Below are 21576 nucleotides of genomic sequence, written 5' to 3'. Positions count from 1 at the left end.
ATTTGGAAGCCTGCACTCACAAACAAAAAAATCTCCACACCACTAGCCAGGCAAACACCTGGGCACTAACAGATCTCCCCTGATACCTCCAGCTCAAACACACCCCAACCAGGCACCCAGATGAAACCTAGCTTCCTAACCAATGATAGCCGTCCATTTACTCGGAGCCAAGCTGCACTAAAAGCTTCCAATACAGGAACACAATGTTGCCAGCCAATCAAGACACACAAAAAAAGCCACAAAACAGACAGAAGATATTAGAAACACCAATCAAGCAGAACACAGCAAACTCCAAGACCAATAAACACAGACCAAGACTCCCAACCAATCAGGATGAAGAAAAAACCATTCTGGCACAGCAGTAGGCTAGCCTCAAATTTAAAACTGAAACAACTGTGGGGGCCTGACTCACAGACAGACACAATACAGAAGCCTGATGATGGCAGATGAGATTCTGCTGAAACGTTGCTACAACTTTAAAAACACAACTATAATGATGTGGGAAAATACCTGAACAAGGCTGAATAACATACATGTAAGTACCCGCAAAAACTTAAGGCTTGTACGTAAACTGTGTACGTAAACATGTACGTAAAATATTGTATATATTTATGAAAATATTGTGTGTGTGTGTGTGTATGTGTGTGTATGTGTGTATGTGTGTGTGTATGTATGTATGTATATATATATATATATATATATACGTATATATATATATATGTGGCATTCGGCTTTGTTCAGGTATTTTCCCACGTCATGGCAGATGAGATTCTGCTGAAACAGCGCTACAACTTTAAAAGCACAACTACTATGACGTGGGAAAATACCCAAACAAAGCCGAATGCCATACATGTAAGTACCTGTGAAAACTTAAGAAAACAAATATGTATATATACATACATACATACATACATACATACATACATACACACATACACATATACATACATACACACACACAAAAAATATTTTCATAAATATATACAATATTTATGTACAAGCCACACCCACCCAGTCACATGACCCTCAAGTCATCCCCCGTCAGCAAGCCACAACCACCCAGTCACATGACCACCAAGCCACACCCACAAATTAGGCCACACCCACAGAACCAGTTGTTAATAATTTTGAATACCACCCCTGGCTGAGCCCCAAATTCATGTTATTTTAAACTGTGCCTGGATAAGCTTATCTATTTAGACAGAATAAGAAAAAAAAATCCTGAAGGATATTTATGAAAAACTAGTCTGCAAGCATAGGAAAAGCCAGATACCTGACAGAACCATGAACTAGACTTTCCAGACATAGTTGGTCCAAGCAAAATGCAAAATGTGAATTTCTATTTTAGCTCTTCAGTAACTGTATTGAGACTATTGGGATTTAAACATGGCTGTCTATAAAAAAAAAAAACCAGAATATAAGTATTAACATAATAAATAATAACACTACTTTGTTCATTAACAGTACTCTTTATTTAATGCTTCTTGTTGAATTGTGTAAATAAGTACAGAAATGCATATATTTTAAAATTGTAGTAAGAACAAAACACTAGTGCAAGCTATCTATGTCAGCAGAAAATGTACTCCAGTTTTAAATTATACTATAAATATTTTTAGTGTTCATCTTTTCAATTGCTGTTGATTAGCTCTTGGATGCTGATGGCTTTCTTGTAATCAGCAATTGCTTCTTTAATTAATCCCATTTTTCCACGAATATCTGCTCTGAGCTTATACAGCAAGGCATCATAAGGTTGAATTGAAAGTGCTGTAAAAGATAACATTTTATTAGGTGATTTCTCAAAAAAATAATAATTATATGCTAACATTTCTACTCAAAATACTGCACACATTTCAACTTTGGAATTCTTTAATCAATGGGAAATATAATTGACTCAATCCAGTAAGATGTGAATTCCAATGACTAAAAGTCTAAGCAAGGGGCCTAGCATTAGCTCTAAAAAGTATGTTTGGATTTTGTAAATCTCTAAGCAGAGACAGTAAAAAGTGGTGGGGCAGGACAATAAATCATCCCATGTGCTCTGATCTATAAAGACCTGCACACTGCAATTTGTTGTAGGATGCAAGGATTTCCCATGCTGAACAGATGGCTCATGCTGAAAGCTTGAGCAGCACTGATGATCTATTTGTCAAAATGATGAAGGAGACCCTCATACTAGCATAATTCACCCTTCACTCCCACCAGCCCCAACAAGTGATTCATTATGTTGAACCATCTCATTCTGGAGCCTTGCAGTACCTGTTTTAAGTGATGAGTATGTCAGGAGATGTATATATTTCAGTTATTAGTACCTTTTGAAATGTCTTCCTCGGCTTGCTCATATTGCTGTAACATGCTGTAGAGATTTGCCTTGTTAAAATATATTGCTGCCGACAAAGGGGACAAGGAAATTGCCTTCTCAAAATCTGTTTTTGCTTCTTCAAAATTTCTTAAGAGCGTATTTGTAATAGCTCGATTCAGGAAAGCAGATTCATTTTGGGGATCAAGTTCTATGGCTTTGGTATAATAGTCATTTGCCTATAAAATTAAATAAAAAGTTTTATTTATTAGTGTTGATTTGTCAAAACAGTAATACCTTGGATAAGATATAAGTACAATACTATAATGTTAACTTGATCTTCAAGAAATCTATAATAGTACTGTATACCAGTATTGTTAGCTGTTTTTCCCACCAATTATACTATTTGTTCACTCATTTCTTCTGGAGAATTCGGATAAATGACTGTTGCACCTGCACATTTTTTGGTTTCTGTTTTTAAATACATTAATTTCTACTGTAATTGAATTGTAGATGTAGAAAAACTACATTGCTGTAAACAAACCATAGTATTATTATTTCAACTCTTCAAAAGAATTTTGAGGCCTATGAACAGGAATGGGCAGTTTTTGTCTAATGGAGGCTATCAATAACGGAGAATAGTTGTAGCTCAGGGCTGAGATGAGGGGTTCTTGGTGCTCTCAGAGCTTGGTTGTTTTCTTGCATATGGAGTTTGCTTTCATTTTATATTTTAAAGGTTTGCCCTGTCAGTGTTGATGAGAGAGGTCTTGGAAGTTCTTTGGTTGGGCTGTTTATTGTTAACAGCAAACTGTTAGCAGGAACTGTTGAGAGTTCTTTGATTGGGGTACAGGTTGACAACCTTGTTTTCTATACTGACATGGACAGTTGTTTTCATTGTTTGAGGCAGATGTTTCCAAGAATGATGTCAAGATTAAGAAAGGCATTTTTGTTGGTCCAAATATCAGATACATCGTCAATGACAAGGGGTTTGAAGATCTGTTAGTGTCAGAAAAAATCATCTGGAAAGCATTCAAGGTTATCATTGAGAATTTTCTTGGCAACTACAGAGCTACAAACTACATTCAGCTGGTTGAGAGTTCTTATAACATATAAGATCATGAAGTGATCACTGAAAATTCATTTTCTGCATTCATATAAAAATTCATGGACAACTAAACTGGTATTATATTAATTGCACTGAACTACCAATGTCTAAGCAAATGAAGTGTATGTGCATTACTGGCAAAGGAAGCAATATAGAAAGAATAGTCAAAAAGCTAATCTGTGTATAACCAGCTCATAGGTAACAAGCTAGTTCTCTCATCTCCCCTTTCACTACAGAAATATTAAATAGAGCAGTCTTATAGTATGTCAATGTTAGTACATAGCCCTATGATCAGTTGCCATTCTTAAATTGAAATATTGTATATACTCTTATTTATGTACCAAATTTATATAGCTGCACAAAAAGTTATTTTATGGCATAAAACAATTAATAGATAAATACATATGTTAAAACAGTTATTAATAAAAATACAAAACAATCATTATTAAAATATTTAAAAGGCACAGAAGAGAGTGAATATTAACTACAGTGATGCAGATATCTAAGAATGTTACCAGTCTTCTGGGACCCGCTAAACATGATGACATAGCCAGGTCTTGAGGGGCTCCCAGAATATTAACAGGGATAAAGCTAATGGTTGCCACATTTCAGAGGGGAGGATTTCCAAAAGGCAGGTGCCACACAGCAAATAAGGCCCGCCTCATGGGACTCACCAAGTGTAATTCCCTAACAGAAGGCAGCATGCCTTTTCTGCTAGATCTAAATAGAAGGAAAGATGTAATCTGGAAGATGTGGTCCCTCAGATACCTTTAATCATTTTGAAACCATAGTTAGTTTAGCGATCATTGGACATTTTAATATATTGTAATAATTGTTTTTAATGAATCATCCAGTTCTCAATGTGTAATGTTACTTAATAAACACTAAACAATTATTAGGGTTGTTTGCACAGTTAGCCAGATGTTTAGTCTGGATTTTGCATTGCCCCCCAATTGAGTCCTTCCCAAGGACCTGAAATAGATAGATGTTGTTTAATAATCTTAAAAATATCATTGCAAGATGTAAGCGATTACAAATATAAAGCTGCTGTGATGACCCGGGGCGTGACACAAAAATAACTAAGTCATCAAAGTAGAATAAATTCCCTTTAATGCCTCCAACTTGGCCCCAATGTCCAATTATCCTCGGCTGGATAACAAACTCTTCAAAAAACAGTCTACAAAGGGCAGAAATGCAGTCCAAACCCAAAGTAAAGATAATTAGAAATTTAAAAAAACAACACAAACCATACTAAAGTAATTAACACCACAGTCCAGAATGATAAATTGCAGACTTTCAAAGGATAATGCAGCACCCACAGTTGGGAGGATGCCAAAACCCAGATAAGGCTCAACCAAAATAATGCACGCTTTGCTTCCAGCAAGAAGCTGTGTGCAAACACCCCACTTATACCCTGTTCTCCCAGCTGGAACTAATGAAATGGATCAGGACCTTTTTCTCTCTCGTAAGCCACGTTGCTCCCTTCTCCATTCCACTCTGTGTGCCCTAGGATGAAGAGGTCTTGGGTCTTCCTCTGAATGGCCAGCTATACTGTGCCCTTCTCCTGTTTTTTCCACAGTCACCAGAGCCACACTCCCACTCCCTGTCAGCTGCTCAATCTCCCCCTCAGAATCAGACTCCAACAAGAGCATGACAGCTGCCTTCTGCTATTATTAACCTTAAAAACTAGAACAAAAAAAACCTAAAAGTGAAAAAATATTAGGCGAAGAGATGTTAATAATAGTGGAACTACCTCAATAGTTCACCAGTTCTCTGGAGTCCTCAGGCCTTATGGCACAACTGTCATTTTAAACAGAATGTGAAGAAGGTGTATTTTAAATTTATTATACTTGACAAGCAACAACTTGTTTGGAACATGTGCAAAAGTAAACTAGCATTCTCTTTAAAATCCACGGAACTACTGTGCAAAAAAGACAGACCTGTCAAACCTTTTCAGGATTATCTATAATGACTCAACTGTCAGAAATTAAATTCATTATTACCCTCCTGAGATTTCTGCAAATTACACATTCAAAATGTCGACATCTTTGATAGTTTTTCAACATTTGAAAAATCTTACTGCCTGTTAATCTAAATACAACATTATCAGTCCCTGGTGTGATATAGACTCAGATAGATCTTAATTTCCTCTGACTGCCCTTTTCTCTAAAAGTAAACTAAAGTTGCAAAAGTAGGCTATGAGTCATTTGCCACTTTACAAAGAGTAAAGAACTAATACAAACAATTAATTGTACTGGATATATTTTTTAAAAGGTCAAAGTTCAGGGGGGAGAAAAAAATTCAAGAACAGTTAAATTCCCTTGAATTGCCTAGTCTAGGATTATATATTTTCAAGGAATTATTTTCATTTCATTTACTTACTGAAGATTATTAATAGCTGTGTTGATATTCAAGATTGTCAATTCAGCTATTTATTATGTAGCATATATTTGAACTTTGTATTATTATTCAGTAATATTTAATAAGACAAAAATGAGCAATTTGTAGTTATAATTTTAAAAAACTTCCTCAAAGGAGATTTAGAAAAAAACAATACCATACCAGCACAAAACCAAATACAAACCTGTGAGAACTGCTTGTTTAAAAAGTAGACATTTGCTGCATTGAAATAGGCTAAAGCATAGCTGGGATCTTTGGTGATAGCCTGCTGATAGTCATGCATAGCACAGTTTAAATATCCCATGAACTGATTAATCACACCTCGATTTGTAAGTAGTTCTGCATTAGTGGTTATCTGAAATGCAGACAAATCAGGTTTTAGATTAAAATGCATAAAGGATTATAAAATACAATATATGTATAAAGTATATTTTAAACCCGTAGCTGGTTTTAAGCTATGGCCCCAAATATTTCTGCCCAGGGATGATCTATTGCAGAATATTGTTCTCCCTTCTCCCATATCATTTTTTGTACAAGATAATGAATTTAAAACAGCAGTTAAGCTGCATTTTTATTCCCACGAGCATGAGAGGGAGGCATTGATTAGAAACTAAATAAAACAATGTGGGTTTTATGGGATGCTTGAATATCTCTTTCCTAATGGGGTAATAGTGCAGGAGAGAGGTGTAAAACATGTTTCAGGGGGTGCTACATTTAAACTTTTTTTAAAAAAAAGTTTCCATCACTGGAAGCATATCTGTCAAACTTCATTTATTTATTAGATTTATGTAATTGCCCATCTCACAAAATATGACTCTGGGCACATACAAACTTATTAACAATTAAAATAAAACATATAAATTAAAAATATTTACAAAAACAAGAATTTTGGAGAAAAATGAACATTTGATATCATACAGCCATCTTGTAGGCTTACCAGAGGATCCCCAAGGTTGATGAAGAAGCCAGGTTTAAAGATCTCCCAGAAGGCTGATTAAGATGAGGCCAACTTCATTCAGGCCAGAATTCCCCATGCTAACTGGGAATTGAAGTCCATACATCTTAAAGTTGCCAAGTTTGAAAAACCCAGCTCTAAAACAGCAAGAGTTTGGGGACAGGGAGAAGCACCTATTCCTGTCTCTCTCTTTTACATGCCTGTATTTTCTGAATACCTGAAAAGGTCTTGTGAATGAGAATAACCCAAACTCTGAGAAAAGGCATTAATTAAAAAGGGCAGAAAATCTTTAGTCCTGCTCAGTTACAAACAAAACTATTTACCTTTAGTGCAGCATTTGTATCTTGAAAAGCGGCAAATATGTCCCCCATCTGCAGACAGACTATAGCACGTCCATCGTAAGCATTGTGACAACTAGGATCACAATGAATGGCTGCTGAAAACTGAGTCCACGCTTTCTGAAATTTTCCAAGAGCCTGAAGTAATATAACAAAAACATTAATAAATAAGGAAAATATAGAAGATTGAAGATATTATTGGAATGTTCTTAGAAAAGCTGAAGGTTATTACTGAAGGAAGATCAAAATACAAAGTACTTTTTTCCTTTGGTAATTGAGAGTCAAACTTAACTCAGTGGTACCTAAATAATCATGAATAAATTGGGTATGTTATGGTATACATCATATATTTGAAGATTTGACTAGGCTTGGGTAATAGAGACCTGGCAGAGTAAAGTACAAAGGTTATATGGGACTAGCTACTTTCCATTAGGTACATTTCAATAGAGTTAGGCTGAGAAAGTGAGGACAAATTGTGCAAATTTCAATTCTGTGACAAGGAATAGACTGAGGATTCTGTCTCCCCATGACTATGGGCTGGATTAGTAGCAACATCTAATTTTTATAAGGGTCATGATCTGTTGGATAGTCTGCTAAAAAGGCAATTGGATTTATTTGGATTCCAAATGTCCTTTGAAGGGTTTTGGTCAATCTAATCAACTCTGTGGATGTTCTGGTTAATAGCTGGTATGATGAACTTACTAGGGGAAGTCATATCATAATTCGCAAATGTCCTCTCTGATCTTCTTCAAATATGGCCCCTGATATATTGATTAATTGTGGAAGGTGAACCTGCAAAGCAGGTAGTTATAGAACAGATGGCAGGAAGATTTAACTCAAACCCAGAAAAAAGATACAAAGCCCACTTGATGGGTTAGGATTGATTACTTGGCTATATGCCATCAAGTCATCTTTGATTCCTAGTGATCACAATTCTCCATTATGATCTATCCCTTTGATGGTTTATACTATGAATATATATGTAGCAAAAACTAGGTTTTTTCTACATGTATTGCTTTGCAGCTTGCTGAGTTGCTTCAAATTGAAGTATGTATGTGATTTTCACTGCTCTTATCATTCTGCTAGAGAACTTTGGGGAATTGTACTGTTATAATTCAGATTTTTTTGGAAATATTTTGTTATTCTTTTATAGGGATAAGCTACTTGGAATGATAGGTTCCACTACATGTCCTCTTGATTTTTACCCAACTTGCTTATAGATTTTAGTTTTCTACAGATAAAAGACAATTCTGAAGGAAGGCAAAAGACCTTCCTGTTTAAAAGAGGCAATTAGAAATAACTCTTTTAAAGAAGCCTGAATTATATCATTCAAAGGGCAACTTGGGCCAAATTAATCTTTCAGCATTGGCTGAAGGGATCAAACTGGTGTAGGCTCTCAGTTGTGGGTAGTTCTCATGAAAGAAAATATTTTGGCCCGTTTCAAACTGTTTAAAGCAGACTATGAGATTGAGACTGATTTTGCTGGTCTAATGGGTGATTTTTAGAAACTTACAGAAAGCATATCATTCTGTTAGTTGCTATTAATTTATTAGTGGTTTTCAATCATGATATATTTATGGATCCTCTACAAGAATTGGGAATAGGCGGCACTTTTTTGCAATTTTTCCACTCTATCTATAAACTAAATTCTGAATGATATTGCTTGAAGACTGTTACTCCTTGAAATAGGACTATTATATGGCATGCCTCTATATTCCATTCTACTACTAATGTTTGGAGAAGCTTTGAAACTGAGTACTACTAATATGCTGATGCCATACAAATATTTCTTAGTAACATCTTCAGGTAATAATCTGGTTTCTTTCAGTCTTGAATCAAAAAGCCAATATATCATTCAACTTCTTCCTTCTCCAGAGTTTTCTATATATGAAACATAACCAATTGTAACAATTTCAGAAGCAATAAAAAACTAATTAAATTGGCAGTGTTTTTTGAAATGTTGCAAAGTGTTTTGCTGTCACCTGTTTCAATTCACTACACTGAAGTGGGTCTTCACTTGAATATGCAAATTGTATTAATAGAGTTATTCAATCAAAACTTTTTTTTAATGAAGCATGCCCTCCAAGGATTTGCATTGCTTTAACTTTGTATTAAGTGTAAAGGATTTGTGCCTGCTTGGGCATCTTCATTAACAGGGCTTAATCCTTGTATTGTTATGCTCCATTGAGTCATAGCTGACTCCTGGTGACTCTTCGGATAGAAGCTCTCCAAGATGCCTTGCCTTTTGCCACATTGTGCAATTCTTGCAGGTGCCATTTCTGTGACTCCAGTACCTCATCTCATCTGCTATCAGCCTGTTATTCTACTTTCATCTATCTTGCCCAGCATGATTATTGTTTCCATCAGCCTTTCATATGTATCCAAAGTATAGAAGAGTTTGCTTCATGATCTTTATTTCTAAAGAATATTTTAGCTTCATTTCTTCTCTTACTGAATAGTTCATTTTTTTGGTTGTCCAAGGAATGTGATACACCTTCCTTCAAATCTATAGCGCAAATAAGTCAATTTTCTTCTTTATGTCTGTGTGCAGAGTCCATTCCTTACATCCATATAGCATAACAGAGAATACGCTGAGATTACCTTTCTAAATTTGTTTTACTTGAAACATCTGGGTTTTCCATCAGCTTGCCCAGACCTCTCAATGCCTTTTTGCCCTTTGTTAGTCTTCTCTAAATCACTTTTGCACACTTGCCATTTTTATCAGTTCTGGAGCTTAGAAAACTGTAATTTCAACTGCTTTTGTCACCTCAGTTTAACTCTCAGTATTGTATAAATATGATCTAATTGGATTAAAGTGTACTAAGTACTACAGTAATTCAAAATGTTATGGAGAGAGAATTGCAATTATGCAAAATGTAATAGCAATATAGCAAAATTATCTGAATGGGAAAGGAAACTATTGGTCTGTTAGTTAATATAAAGTGTGCAATTGGTGAGTTGCAGTTACCTATCCCTACCCTGTAATAATGTCCTACAGCTTTACAAAGTTTGCCTGGTTTTTCCTCCTCATTTGCTTTACCTAATCAGCAGAAGAAATGTCTTTTGAAAGCCAGGGAAGAAACGAAGAGGCTAAGAGACCTCATTTAGTGATTGCAATTGAGACAGCCAACTCCATTGCTAAGTGACATGGTCAATAAATGAAACATCATGGGACTGCAATGAACTTACATCATTTCCCATATGGTTATTAAGGAAGACATTATATGACTACAACACTGAAATTTTAATGCCAGTTTCTCCACTGAGTCTGCTTATCAGAAGTCAGCTGTGAACTGCACAAATGGCAATCACAAGACTGTGGGATTCTGTGACAATTGTAAATGCCCAATGGTTGCAAAGTGCCTGAATCACATATTTGTGATTTGTGATCACATATCTGTGGGGATGTATCATGTTCATCAGTGAGAGAAATAGTTATACAATTACTTTTTCAGTATCATTGTACCTTCGAACAGTCGCTAAATGGCATTTTTAAGCAAAGTTTCCCTGTATGAGAGAATTCTGTTTTTCCCACCATGCTGATAAAGGTCCCACCACTTCTTGTTTCTGAATGAACTTCACATGGAAATAATTCAACTTTACACTCATATTTATTTCAAACAGTGTAGAAAGAGATATAATGTGATGAATAAATATTTTCCAGTTTACTAGGGATAATTTCCAGGGAAGACATTTTTTCTGAAGTTAAAACTTTGTATATACTTTCATCAACTAATAGAGATCTGAACTAACTGAATAAAATAAAGTAATAAGCAGGGAAGTATTTTAATGAAGTCTAAATTACACCTTGCTAAATAACAATTATTGTTGCTGTTTTGTTTCATTTTCAGAAAGATAGAATGATGACACAGTCACAAATATATTACCTGCAAGCTGTATCCTAAGCAAAGTCTAGCCTTTATGCACACTGGATTGATATGTACAGCTGTCAAGAAATCCTTTAGGGCTTGTCTGGTGCCTTTGCTATGACCATATTCCAGGTATGCGTTTCCTCGACCAATGTAGGCATCCAAAGAAAAGGGATTGAGTTTAAGAACTTTAGAAAATGATTCCACCGCTTCTTTATATTTCTGAAGTCTGAAATCAATGGCCATTTAAACATTAATGTTTGAACAGTTATTATGATGTTTTGTATATTCAGATGTGCATATTTGAACAAGGAAACATGCAGGAGTGCAGAAAACAGAAGTTAAATATAGTTATAGCCACCTTCTCCCCTATCCTTTGGTTTACTGATTATAATATCATCAAGCTCCTTTTTTCAGCTCTCATGCATCAGAAGGAGATGAGATCAGTAGCAAAGCTAATCCATAGCCTTCCTGAAAGAGGATACTTCATTAGGCTCCTCCTATGTTAAACTGGAATGTAGCTTGTTTATTATTTGGAAATAACAGTGATTTTTTTTCTATAAATACAGTTTTTAAAGACTTGTTCTCACTTTGCTTCCTAATGTGCATCCTACAAAATGCATTTATTTTTATCATGATAGATAGACAGATAAATATAATTTCAAGATATAATCTCAAATTAACTCAATCAATGAAATATTGCAGAATATTGAAATATTCTGTTTCCCATATTATTGTTTTAATCCAGGCGGTTGGATTTTTTTTTCCTTTTTAATTGTGTTTACTGCTTTTTGGCTTTGTACATTCCTCAAAGTCCATTAGAGTTGGGTGGCTATTACAAAAATGAATGAATCTATGAAAGATAATATGATTTTACATGCATTTACTCATCCTATTATATTCTATATATTCTCTGTAAATCAAACCTCTTCAACCTAGTGCTTTCTAGATGAACTTAAAAATCAGAACATGATTAAAACATAAACCAAACAAACATAAACCGGCCAACAAAATGTACTTTTGTTCTTGTTCTCAGAGAAAGAAGATTCACAATAAATGAGATGGTATTATCATAATCAAGTAGTGAGAAATACATTAACGTAGATATCTTGGGAGAAAAGCGCACCACTCAATTTCTCAAAATATAGTATTAAAAAGTATATAAGAAACATGCTGATTTCCAACTGTACTGGCCTTTATGGAGTGCTGTTTCCAAATAACCATTAGAAATTGAACCAAATAGTGAAAATGGGTTAAGAAAACACATTTGGCCTCTGGAGAACAAGGTAGGCCTTTCTCTTTAATTGCCTTTCCCCAGTCTAGTGATTTCCAGATATTTCAATATAACAGTTGTCAATCGCCGACAGCATGGTAACTACTTAGCTAACAGGAGAGATGGAAGTGATAAGTCAATACAACCAAGAAATAGACTGAAAGTTGTCTCATGTCTGAGCTTGCCCTGTCCTGCAGAAATACATTGATGAAAACAGACATTGATTGTTTGACTATTTGAATTATGCCTCGTGGCTTTTAAAAATGCTTATTCTAGTTCAAAATTGGGGACTAAGGCATTTGGATGTTGTTGCAAAAATAAAATGCCTTGGCCCACCACTGTTTCCTTTCTTTCCCCACATCTGCTACATAGAAATTCTCCATAACACAAGAGAATCAAACACACGTTCCCAAATCTTACTCAGCAATGTTTAAGATTACCTATGATAGCAAAGTCCAATGGAATTCAATAATCCTGCATTTTTTTTTTCAGTCATTGCCACTTCTTCAAAATCCTAGAAACACAGAAAGACACTACATTAAATGTACTGCTTTTCAGAAGTTTAGCCATATTTAACTGTTGCAGCAAAAACAATAAAATTGATAGCCTTCTATGTAGAAATAACTATACTCTAAAAGCCACTGTACAGGTGAGAAAAAAAATGTTCATTTCTTCAAGTAATGATTGCTTTCCTTTTTTTCCCCTTTTCATTATCTAACTTTTATATTATGAGTACCCTTAAGATGTAATATGTGAGATAGAATAATATACCTTACAGACTACTAATCAACTACAAATCATATACAAAAACATAATAAAAATGGATATCACACATGTGATTTCCTGAGAACTGAACATTTTATAGCCACAATCTTCTCTAGCAAACACATGCACCTACAGGCTCTAAAATTTAGCAATATCTAAAAGCCCAAGATATTCTTCCAACCCATTTAATACATTTGGACAAATTAATTTTAAACACTGATGATAATATAATTGCATATTTATTTGTTAAGAAATTGCTTTGTTATGGTTAGCTACATTTTGAAATGTATATGAACAGTTTAAGCATGTCTGTAGGCAGCATTGTTTAGTTTATTTTATCACTTTTCCGCTAGAAATTACAAAATATTTTTCAAACAAATCCAATCTACAAAATGTAGAAAAAACGTATCTATAATATTAGGGGGGAAATACCTTTAGCGCATATTCATACTGTTTCATTTCTATATAAACTAGAGCACGATTTTTCAGCACTTTCAAGACAATGTCCTTGCTTGTCTCAAGACTAAGAACAGTCTTATAATCGATCAAACTCTAAAACAAATAAACAGAATCCACAAAATTATCTGTGAATTAATGAAATAAAAAGCATAAATAATTTTTGTTATGAAATTATTTCCCTTTTTTTCAATGCCAGAATCTTGAGCTAAACTGTATTCCTTTCAATGTAATAGTAACACTATTTGTGGAAAGGGGGGAAAAATTGTTGGAATAAGCCATAGTTTATAGGAGTCAAACCCTGTCCCTAGATCCACTCTAAAATCGGGGTAAGACAGGAAAGCAGGTTTGGAAGGAGACTTCCAGTACCAAAACAATAGCAAATCACTGTTTAAAACAAAACAAACCATACATGTTCATAGTCCTTCAATTGTTGGAACGCAATTGCTCTGTTATAATATGCCAAAGTGCACATTTTATCCAATTCTATAGCTTTAGTTAAATCTTCAACAGCATTCTTGTAAGTCTATAAAAATGATATAATAATAATAGCATTATTATTTAATCTACACAAAATAAGGTACCATATTACGGTAGATATTACAGTCTTTGTGAGGGGAGTACACAAAACAGAAACAATGGGGGTGAATAAGAAAAAAATGATGGGCTTTGCCCTCACTTTTCTTCTTCAGAACTTTGTTTTCCTTTTCTCAGAATCCCCACTGGTCTTCAGCTGATATACAGCAGATCCAAACAGTCCACTTACCCACAGCCCTGATTTTTTTCCAGCACCTACCTTTCTCTCCCTTCTCTTGGTGTGTATGCGTGTTTTTTCATCTAGCAACAACCATTTTACAATACAGAAGTCATGTTTCATTAAAACTAATATCAATATGGATCTATGAATCAAGATTTCACTTTCTTGTGAAAGTGATTAAGATCTCATTACACAGCTACTAAGCAGCTCTAAGGTTTAAATATCCTTCTGTACTCATAAGACAACTGCGAAGCTTTCACTTATATATCCCAAATTAAGACAGCAGTAGAGTAAGCATATTTACCCTGTTGTAAAATTTCAGTACTCCTCTGTAAAGATATGCTCTCACACTACGTTGCTCAATTTTGAGGGCTTCAGTGCAATTCATTATTGCTTTCGAGTATCTTCCTTTGCTACCGTAGTAAGCAGCACGGCTTAAGTAAGCCTTAACAGAAAAAAAACAACAACAAACTCACTGCAGAACACAAAAGGGAGGAAATATCCAAAGACTTCAATGTTGTCTTACATAGGTTTGAAGCTTCAAATATTTATAAATAGGAATAAAACATTCTCTCTTTCTCTCTCTCCCTCTCTCTCCACACTGAAGACTTTCTCTCTCCCCTTAAATTATGTATTACTTCCAATAAGATTGCTAGCTGGAATACAAAATACAAAAAAATATAGAATACAAAAATGTCAAAGCTTACATACAATTATCATTTGTATGCTATCTCTTAATCCATAATAAATACATGACAGGCACTTCTCTCTTGTTCTGAAAAATGTGTCTTTGCCCTGAGCCCTAAAAATCTCAGAACAGTCTTCTGATTCTCCATATATCAAGTCTTTGTACTTCTGCTAGTATAAATATGCATATTGGTTAAAAAATTATCAATGATAGTTAACAAGGTACATTCCAAGCATATTTTCCATGAATTGTTTTAATCCTTAAGAATATACAGTATGTGCCACTGATCCCAATTTACATGTAAATGCCAATTTTTCAAGCAAGCCAGCAAGCAAATTATCATGATAGTTACAAATGGTATATCATGTCACTTGCATACCTAGTTGGGAACAGACAACAATGAATTTTAGGCAAGTGTCCTTGGTTATATGTGCTTATTTCTAATTTGCTTCTTTCTCTGCAACTTATAGAGGGCAGCAATAGCCTGTTCTTAATTTTTGGATAACCTTCCCTGGTGTGCCTTATTTTGCACATCCTATCTGTAATTATAACGGTTATTCTATTGTGTATCCTAAGTAAACTTTTGTGTACTAATGTTTGCTGATTTGGGGTCTTGAATTTCAGGTGCATATATAAGGAAGAGAGTTTGCATCATGGATCTGTATGCGTCACTTTGCCTGTTTGGAATCCCCTTTGTGGATATCTTGACTTTTTTTGCCTCCCATTATGGACACCCTGACTGCATTTAAACAAATGTATTTAGCATTGGAAGTTTAGCTATGTATACAAAAAGAGATTAGCCAAATTAATTGATGCCTGCCCCATCTGATAAACCAGGCCAAGAATCAATTCCACAGGAATGACATGACTCCTTTTTTTTTAGTGGCTACAATAAAAAAAATATTGCAAATTTGATTGTGCTCTCCTCCCTTCTTATAACTTCGTGAATTAAGGAATTGTCTATCTAAGCCTCTTCTGCATGTTTTCTACTTGTCCTTGATGTTTTTCATAACATAACCTATCTATCTTGTCAAGACCATCTTACTTTCAACACTTGAGCTGGATTTCCAAAAAAATTAAATGTTCCAACATTTAATTTTTATTAGTCAACTAATAAAAAGCAAGATTGTTTCAGATGTATTCTTAAGCCTTTATTTTAAAAACCTTATTACTAAGGATTATTTATTAAATCTTCAGAAATACAAAATAATATCTCTTACCTGAAAATGCTTTGGTATAATGGCAAGAGTTTTGTTAAAATCTAAGATGCATTTAGCTTGTTGGAGCTGCATTCTGCAAAGCCCTCGCTGGTAAAATGCATCTGCATATCGTGGATATAGTCTGACAGCAGAACTAAAAGCATCGCAGGCCTAAAATGATTCAACATTAGGTTTAACTGAATCATGCTTCTATAAAATAAATAAAACACCAAAACTTAAGAGAAAATTTCCTGTATTTTTCATATTTCACTTTTATTTCAGTTGTAGAAAACAAATTGGTATTTTAGTTCCAATCCCAATTTTTTTAAAATTAATCTTCAGAGAAAACTTACAAATACTTTAAAACTTTAAAACTGTGATGTTATATAAAAATAACAATATAATGTAAATATATTACTATAATAGTGTATATTACTGTTTGAGTAATATATACTGAGCTGAGAATATACATAGTCCTCACTTAATGACCATCATAAATGTATGCAAGTTGTGCAACTAAATGGTTATGTGACCATGCTGTTATGGTTGTAAGCTCAAGAACTGGTCATAAAGCTACTTTTCCAACCCTGTTGTAAGTTCAAACAGTCATTAAACAGGCAGTTATTAACTGAGGACTACACAGAGATATCTAAATAATATAAGTGCGTTGTGTGCATATATATAAAAGAAAAACACTTAAATAAGTGACATTGGTTTTTTGCAAAATACATATATCTGTATATCAAAGTCAAATTAAAGATAAATAGATAAAGAAAATAATAATAATAATAATAATAATAATAATAATAATAATAATAATAATAATAATAATAATAATAATAATAATAATACTTTATTTGCGGTCAAAGACCAAAACACAAGTACAACAAAAGAAGAACATGGGAAAATTAATCAGGGTCTGTTTCAAGGAGAGACAGTAACTTAGATCTGCCTGCATTATACATAGGGCAATATAAAAGGACACGCACCACAATTTCAACCTCAGCTCTGTCACAGGGGCATAGCCACTCGTTAATCGGGAACCTCTTATATCGCCCATCCAGTAGTGCTGAGGGCAGAAGATTAAAGCGAGCTAGGGAGAAAGCTCTTCTATACTTGGGAATCGTTAGAGTGTAAAAATAGGAGGCCATCCTCAGTCCGTAATTATTAAATTGGCTGAAGATCAGAGGGGAGCAAGTTTTGTTAGCTCTGGATCGTAGATATTGCAAGTCAATGTCCACAAGCTGTTGGACTTCCCTAAATTGGGCATCCTTAAGGCCATAATCTCCCAGGGCATCCCCCATAAAACCTAGCAGGTGTAATTTCTTCATCAGTTCCCTCTACCAAAGAGAAATATGAGAGTCAGCAAACGTCAGTAGCTATCAGGAACTGCCAGAAAGAGCACCCGAAACCACCATTTAAAGGTGTTAATCCACGCCATACATTCGACTGATCAAGTGCCCAGTTCCAGGTACATTGGAGCAAAACCAACACAAGGAGGAAGATCCAGAAGTTTTCTTAAAAAGACAGCCTTGGCTCTTTCAATACAATCCTTAAAGTCCTGTATCTATATGGGAATTCTGTAAAGAGCTTGAGTCAAAGTTTTGGCTTTGTAAATACGCAGAGCAGAAGGAATAAACAGGCCTCCTTGGGTATAAAAAAATCTTAAAATCTGCTGATGACTACAGGAGGCCGAGTTCAGCACCTGGATTCGATGTCTAGTCCAAGCACCGGTGTTCTGAAATTGAATACTTAAATACTTAAAATGGAAAACCTGCTTAACTGCATTACCATTGATAGCCCAGTTATACAATTTCCGGGCTCTAGAGAACACCAATACTTTGGATTTGTCGTAATTAGAAAGAAAGGAATAGTTACTGAACTACTAAGATTACATGGTTTTCTCTTTTTACCAAATTGGGATTTACATAGTTCATAAATAATGAATTGAATCTAGACATTATAGAATCAGATTTTTCTGGTCTTGCCTCTCCATTGATATAGAGCTATTACAAAGACTGATAATTGATAATTGATACATTATAATAAAGCAACTTTTAAAATTAAGATTGTAGATATTCTCCCATGAATATGTTGGAATAAATTTTAATTCAGGAATAATTTTATTACTGCGCTGTCTTATGACACCTCACAAAGGACCACCTTTCATGTAAATATTACCAGTCTCTGCACCCCAAATTCTAGCTACCTCAAGTAGCTCTATGCTCTCAGATAAAATATCTTTCTTTTTAAGGAGCTTGCCCGCAAATTATCTGAGAGTTGTGTCACTGATTCTGGATCAAACTAGAACGTTCTTCTAACAAATAGATAATCACCTAACAGTTTTTTTCTATAAAATTTGAATATTCATATAAGAAACAAATAAAAGGAATATATAATCATTGTGTCACACACACAATCAAGCAGATAATCTTTAAAAGGAGAATTGAGAGGAAGGAACAATGCCAAACTGTGATCCAATAATAATAATAACAACAACAACAACAATGACCTTTCCAGACACAATGCTTAAAGTAGCAAATAACAGTGAAGAAGATCTTCTGAAAAAAGGTGAACTATATATCAATGATATATTGTATAATATTTAATAGGAAGTAATCATAGCAACCATGTAGAAAATTAATAGTAGTATATCAATTAAATTCTATTTAGGGACAACACTAACTTTAACTTGCCAGATCAAAAGCTGGCTTCAAGAGAAGGAAATCTGCCAACTGAAGCAATTTGACAAAAGTTGGGTTAAGTAAGTTTTTCCAAATCTGAAAAACACCCTTTAAAACACTCCTTCCTTGATTCATTAGATATTAGAGCAAATGGTGGGAATATCAGGTTGGAAAAAACAGCTCTTTAGACAACCTTAATATATCAGGCTGTTAATAATCATAATTGCTAATTTGTGAATATGGGAAAGGGATGAATTGGATGTCCATGCAATTCTTGGAATGTTCTAATTTTTATTTTTGAGCCAGTTTAAAGTCAAAATGCATACCTCTAATAGAAAAACTTGCTCCATGTAGCACTCGCCCATTAAAAAATATAATTCTGCAGCCTCAAAGGTATTAGGAATATACCTTTCAATGCCACCTAGCAGCAACAAAGCCTCATTAAAACTGGAAAGAGCATCCTGTAAAAAAAGGTAGCATATTGTTAACTGATAGCATCATCAGCCAAATGGCATTGTCCAGAGCTATTCCGCTATTCCGCTATTCCATTATTCTTCCCAACTGAATTTTTTCTGCTAAGATGTAAGACAGGAAAAAGCAGCATATGACAAAGAGAGATTGCAAACAAAAGCCAACATCGTTAACAGAGTTCCACAAAGGGGTTAATATGAATCCCAAAGTGTGGTTGAGACTAAATATCCATGGTGTTGATAGATGGTTGGGTATCAAAGGAGGTCAGTAAATATCTAGGATTTATAGGTGGTCAATAAATGATTGAAGGTCAGGTCTCCGTAGAACTCCATGTAAGTCCCTAGTCCTGAAAGTGACAGGGCTCGCAGTGAGTAACTCAGGGTTGGATGGTCAGCCACCAGCAAGAGTTGCCTTGAATGATTTTTATCAGCTGGCCTCATTTACCCATGTGCCTTCCACTCTCCTCCTTGTCTCTCTCATCTCCCTTCTCCTGGGTAGAATACATGTACATATGGTATTCCTGTTTATCTCCCATATTGAGCATATTCCCCAACCTCTACATTCTCCAATCAAGTATCAGTGCCTTTGTTGATGCTCATGTCATGCATCCTTTCCATTAATGTGAACAGTTTCAGTAATAAAGGTATGTTAAATCTTATATTTTTATACTTTAAATATTACATAGTTTAAGAAGTCATTATAGTTGTTATTGTTTGTAGTATTATTAGTTAAAGTAGTATTTATTAAATCATTTTCATATAATAAATGTTTGGGAAGCTATAGATTGTCTGAAACTTCATGGAGGGGTTGATGAATTGAAGAGTTGGGGACCCTTGCTTTTAACCAAATTCTTAGGATATGTATTGGGTCAACTTTGTACAGTCAGTCCTCAACGACCAAAATTGAGCCCAACATTTCTGTTGCTATTCAAGACATTTATTATGTGAGTTTTGCCCCATTTTATACTTCTTGCTACATTTGTTAAGTGAATCACTGCAACTGTTAAATTAGTAACACAGATTATAAGTGAATCTGGCTTCACCATTGACTTTGCTTGTCAGAAGGTTGCAAAAGGTGATCACATGATTCCAGGATACTACAAGCATCATAAAGATGAATCAGTTGCCAAACATCTGAATTTTGATCATGTGACCATGGGGATGCTGCAATGGTTGTAAGTATGAAAAATGGTCATAAGTCACTTTTTCAGGGTTGTCTTATCTTTGAACGATCACTAAACAAATTGTTGTAAATTGAGGATTGCTTGTACCCCTACAGTTGGCTTACGGTCTATCATATCAGATTTAATAACCCTCTGTCTTCCAAATTACGCTGGTCTCTTTCAGTGTAAATAATGGTTATAAAAAAATCTATTATGAATAACAGAAGCACAAAGTTAGCTTCTTGCCAATGGCCTGTTAAGTTTCCTCTTTGCTGCCTCTTTGCTTATTGCATCATTTCAGGTCCCAGTGCAGAAGGTATACCATGTAACATGTTCACCACTGAAGAGCAATGGGACACATATATTGTACAAAATGTTAACAAACAATATTGTTTGAAACAGATAATCCTCAGGTCAGTTAACAACCATTTGAAATTACAACAGGGTCAGAACAAGTGCTTTATGGTCCATAAACATTTCTGGCCATTGCTCATACAGAAGAAGGAATTCATATTTAGGCATTCACTTGATGGTCATGAATTTCCTAATGAGCAACACAAAAAATGTCATAAAAATCAGATCCATTCAGGGGAATGCCTCAACTTACAACAATAACTTACAACTTACACTGGAAATTTGGGTCTAATTATGGCCATAAATTGAGGACTGTCTATAACTCAAGTAGTATATGAAATTTTAATTTTACTTCAGAGACCTTTTTGTAAAACTAGAAAGCGATTATCACAGAATGCTCATAAATAGATTGAACATTCTGGTAGATATAAGTTGCCTTATTGTATGAATATTTTATCCTCCCTCATGCTCAGTTATAGGAAAAGCTGTGGCAAAGGGGTTTTGAATTAATTTTCCCAAAATCAGAATGTTCCAATTCCCATAGAACTTAGTGAGCTATCTTTAGAACACAAGGGTAGCACAAACATTTTATAGTTGAAAAAATGTTCAGTGAAATGGAACTTTCCAAACGTACAAAGTCATATATCAGAATTTATAAAGATGATCTGTTAGGGAAAGGGTAGAAATAGAAGTAGAAAGAAATACCAAATCGTACCCAAGAAAACCAAAACATAATTTTGGATAAAATCCAAACCCTAATTACGTTTTAGACTATAGGAATACTTGTTGGTGCAGAACATTTTT

The 21576-nt window shown here is 34.6% G+C and overlaps 1 protein-coding gene across 1 annotated transcript in view; it reads right to left on the bottom strand.

Annotated features, from left to right (window-relative positions):
* Positions 1-1455: 1455 nt before the first annotated feature.
* TTC6 (tetratricopeptide repeat domain 6) overlaps positions 1456-21576 on the bottom strand; it is a 92144-nt gene continuing 72023 nt past the window's right edge. Inside the window, exons 23-33 of the mRNA XM_087931574.1 lie at positions 19112-19246; positions 16123-16272; positions 14519-14659; positions 13870-13983; positions 13434-13553; positions 12677-12750; positions 10982-11192; positions 7080-7232; positions 5986-6156; positions 2310-2535; positions 1456-1764 (exon numbers count right to left, since the gene is read on the bottom strand). Of these exons, the coding sequence (XP_087787700.1) occupies positions 1628-1764; positions 2310-2535; positions 5986-6156; positions 7080-7232; positions 10982-11192; positions 12677-12750; positions 13434-13553; positions 13870-13983; positions 14519-14659; positions 16123-16272; positions 19112-19246 (1632 nt within the window). The 3' untranslated portion in view covers positions 1456-1627. The remainder of the gene's footprint in view (positions 1765-2309; positions 2536-5985; positions 6157-7079; positions 7233-10981; positions 11193-12676; positions 12751-13433; positions 13554-13869; positions 13984-14518; positions 14660-16122; positions 16273-19111; positions 19247-21576) is intronic.

Source organism: Pseudonaja textilis, chromosome 1, assembly GCF_049901715.1.
Source record: "Pseudonaja textilis isolate UNSWEBS1 chromosome 1, rPseTex1.2, whole genome shotgun sequence".
NCBI classification, from domain to species: Eukaryota; Metazoa; Chordata; class Lepidosauria; order Squamata; family Elapidae; genus Pseudonaja; species Pseudonaja textilis.
The sequence above is the reverse complement of the archived record's forward strand: the minus strand, read 5'-3'. Positions and strand labels throughout refer to the sequence as shown.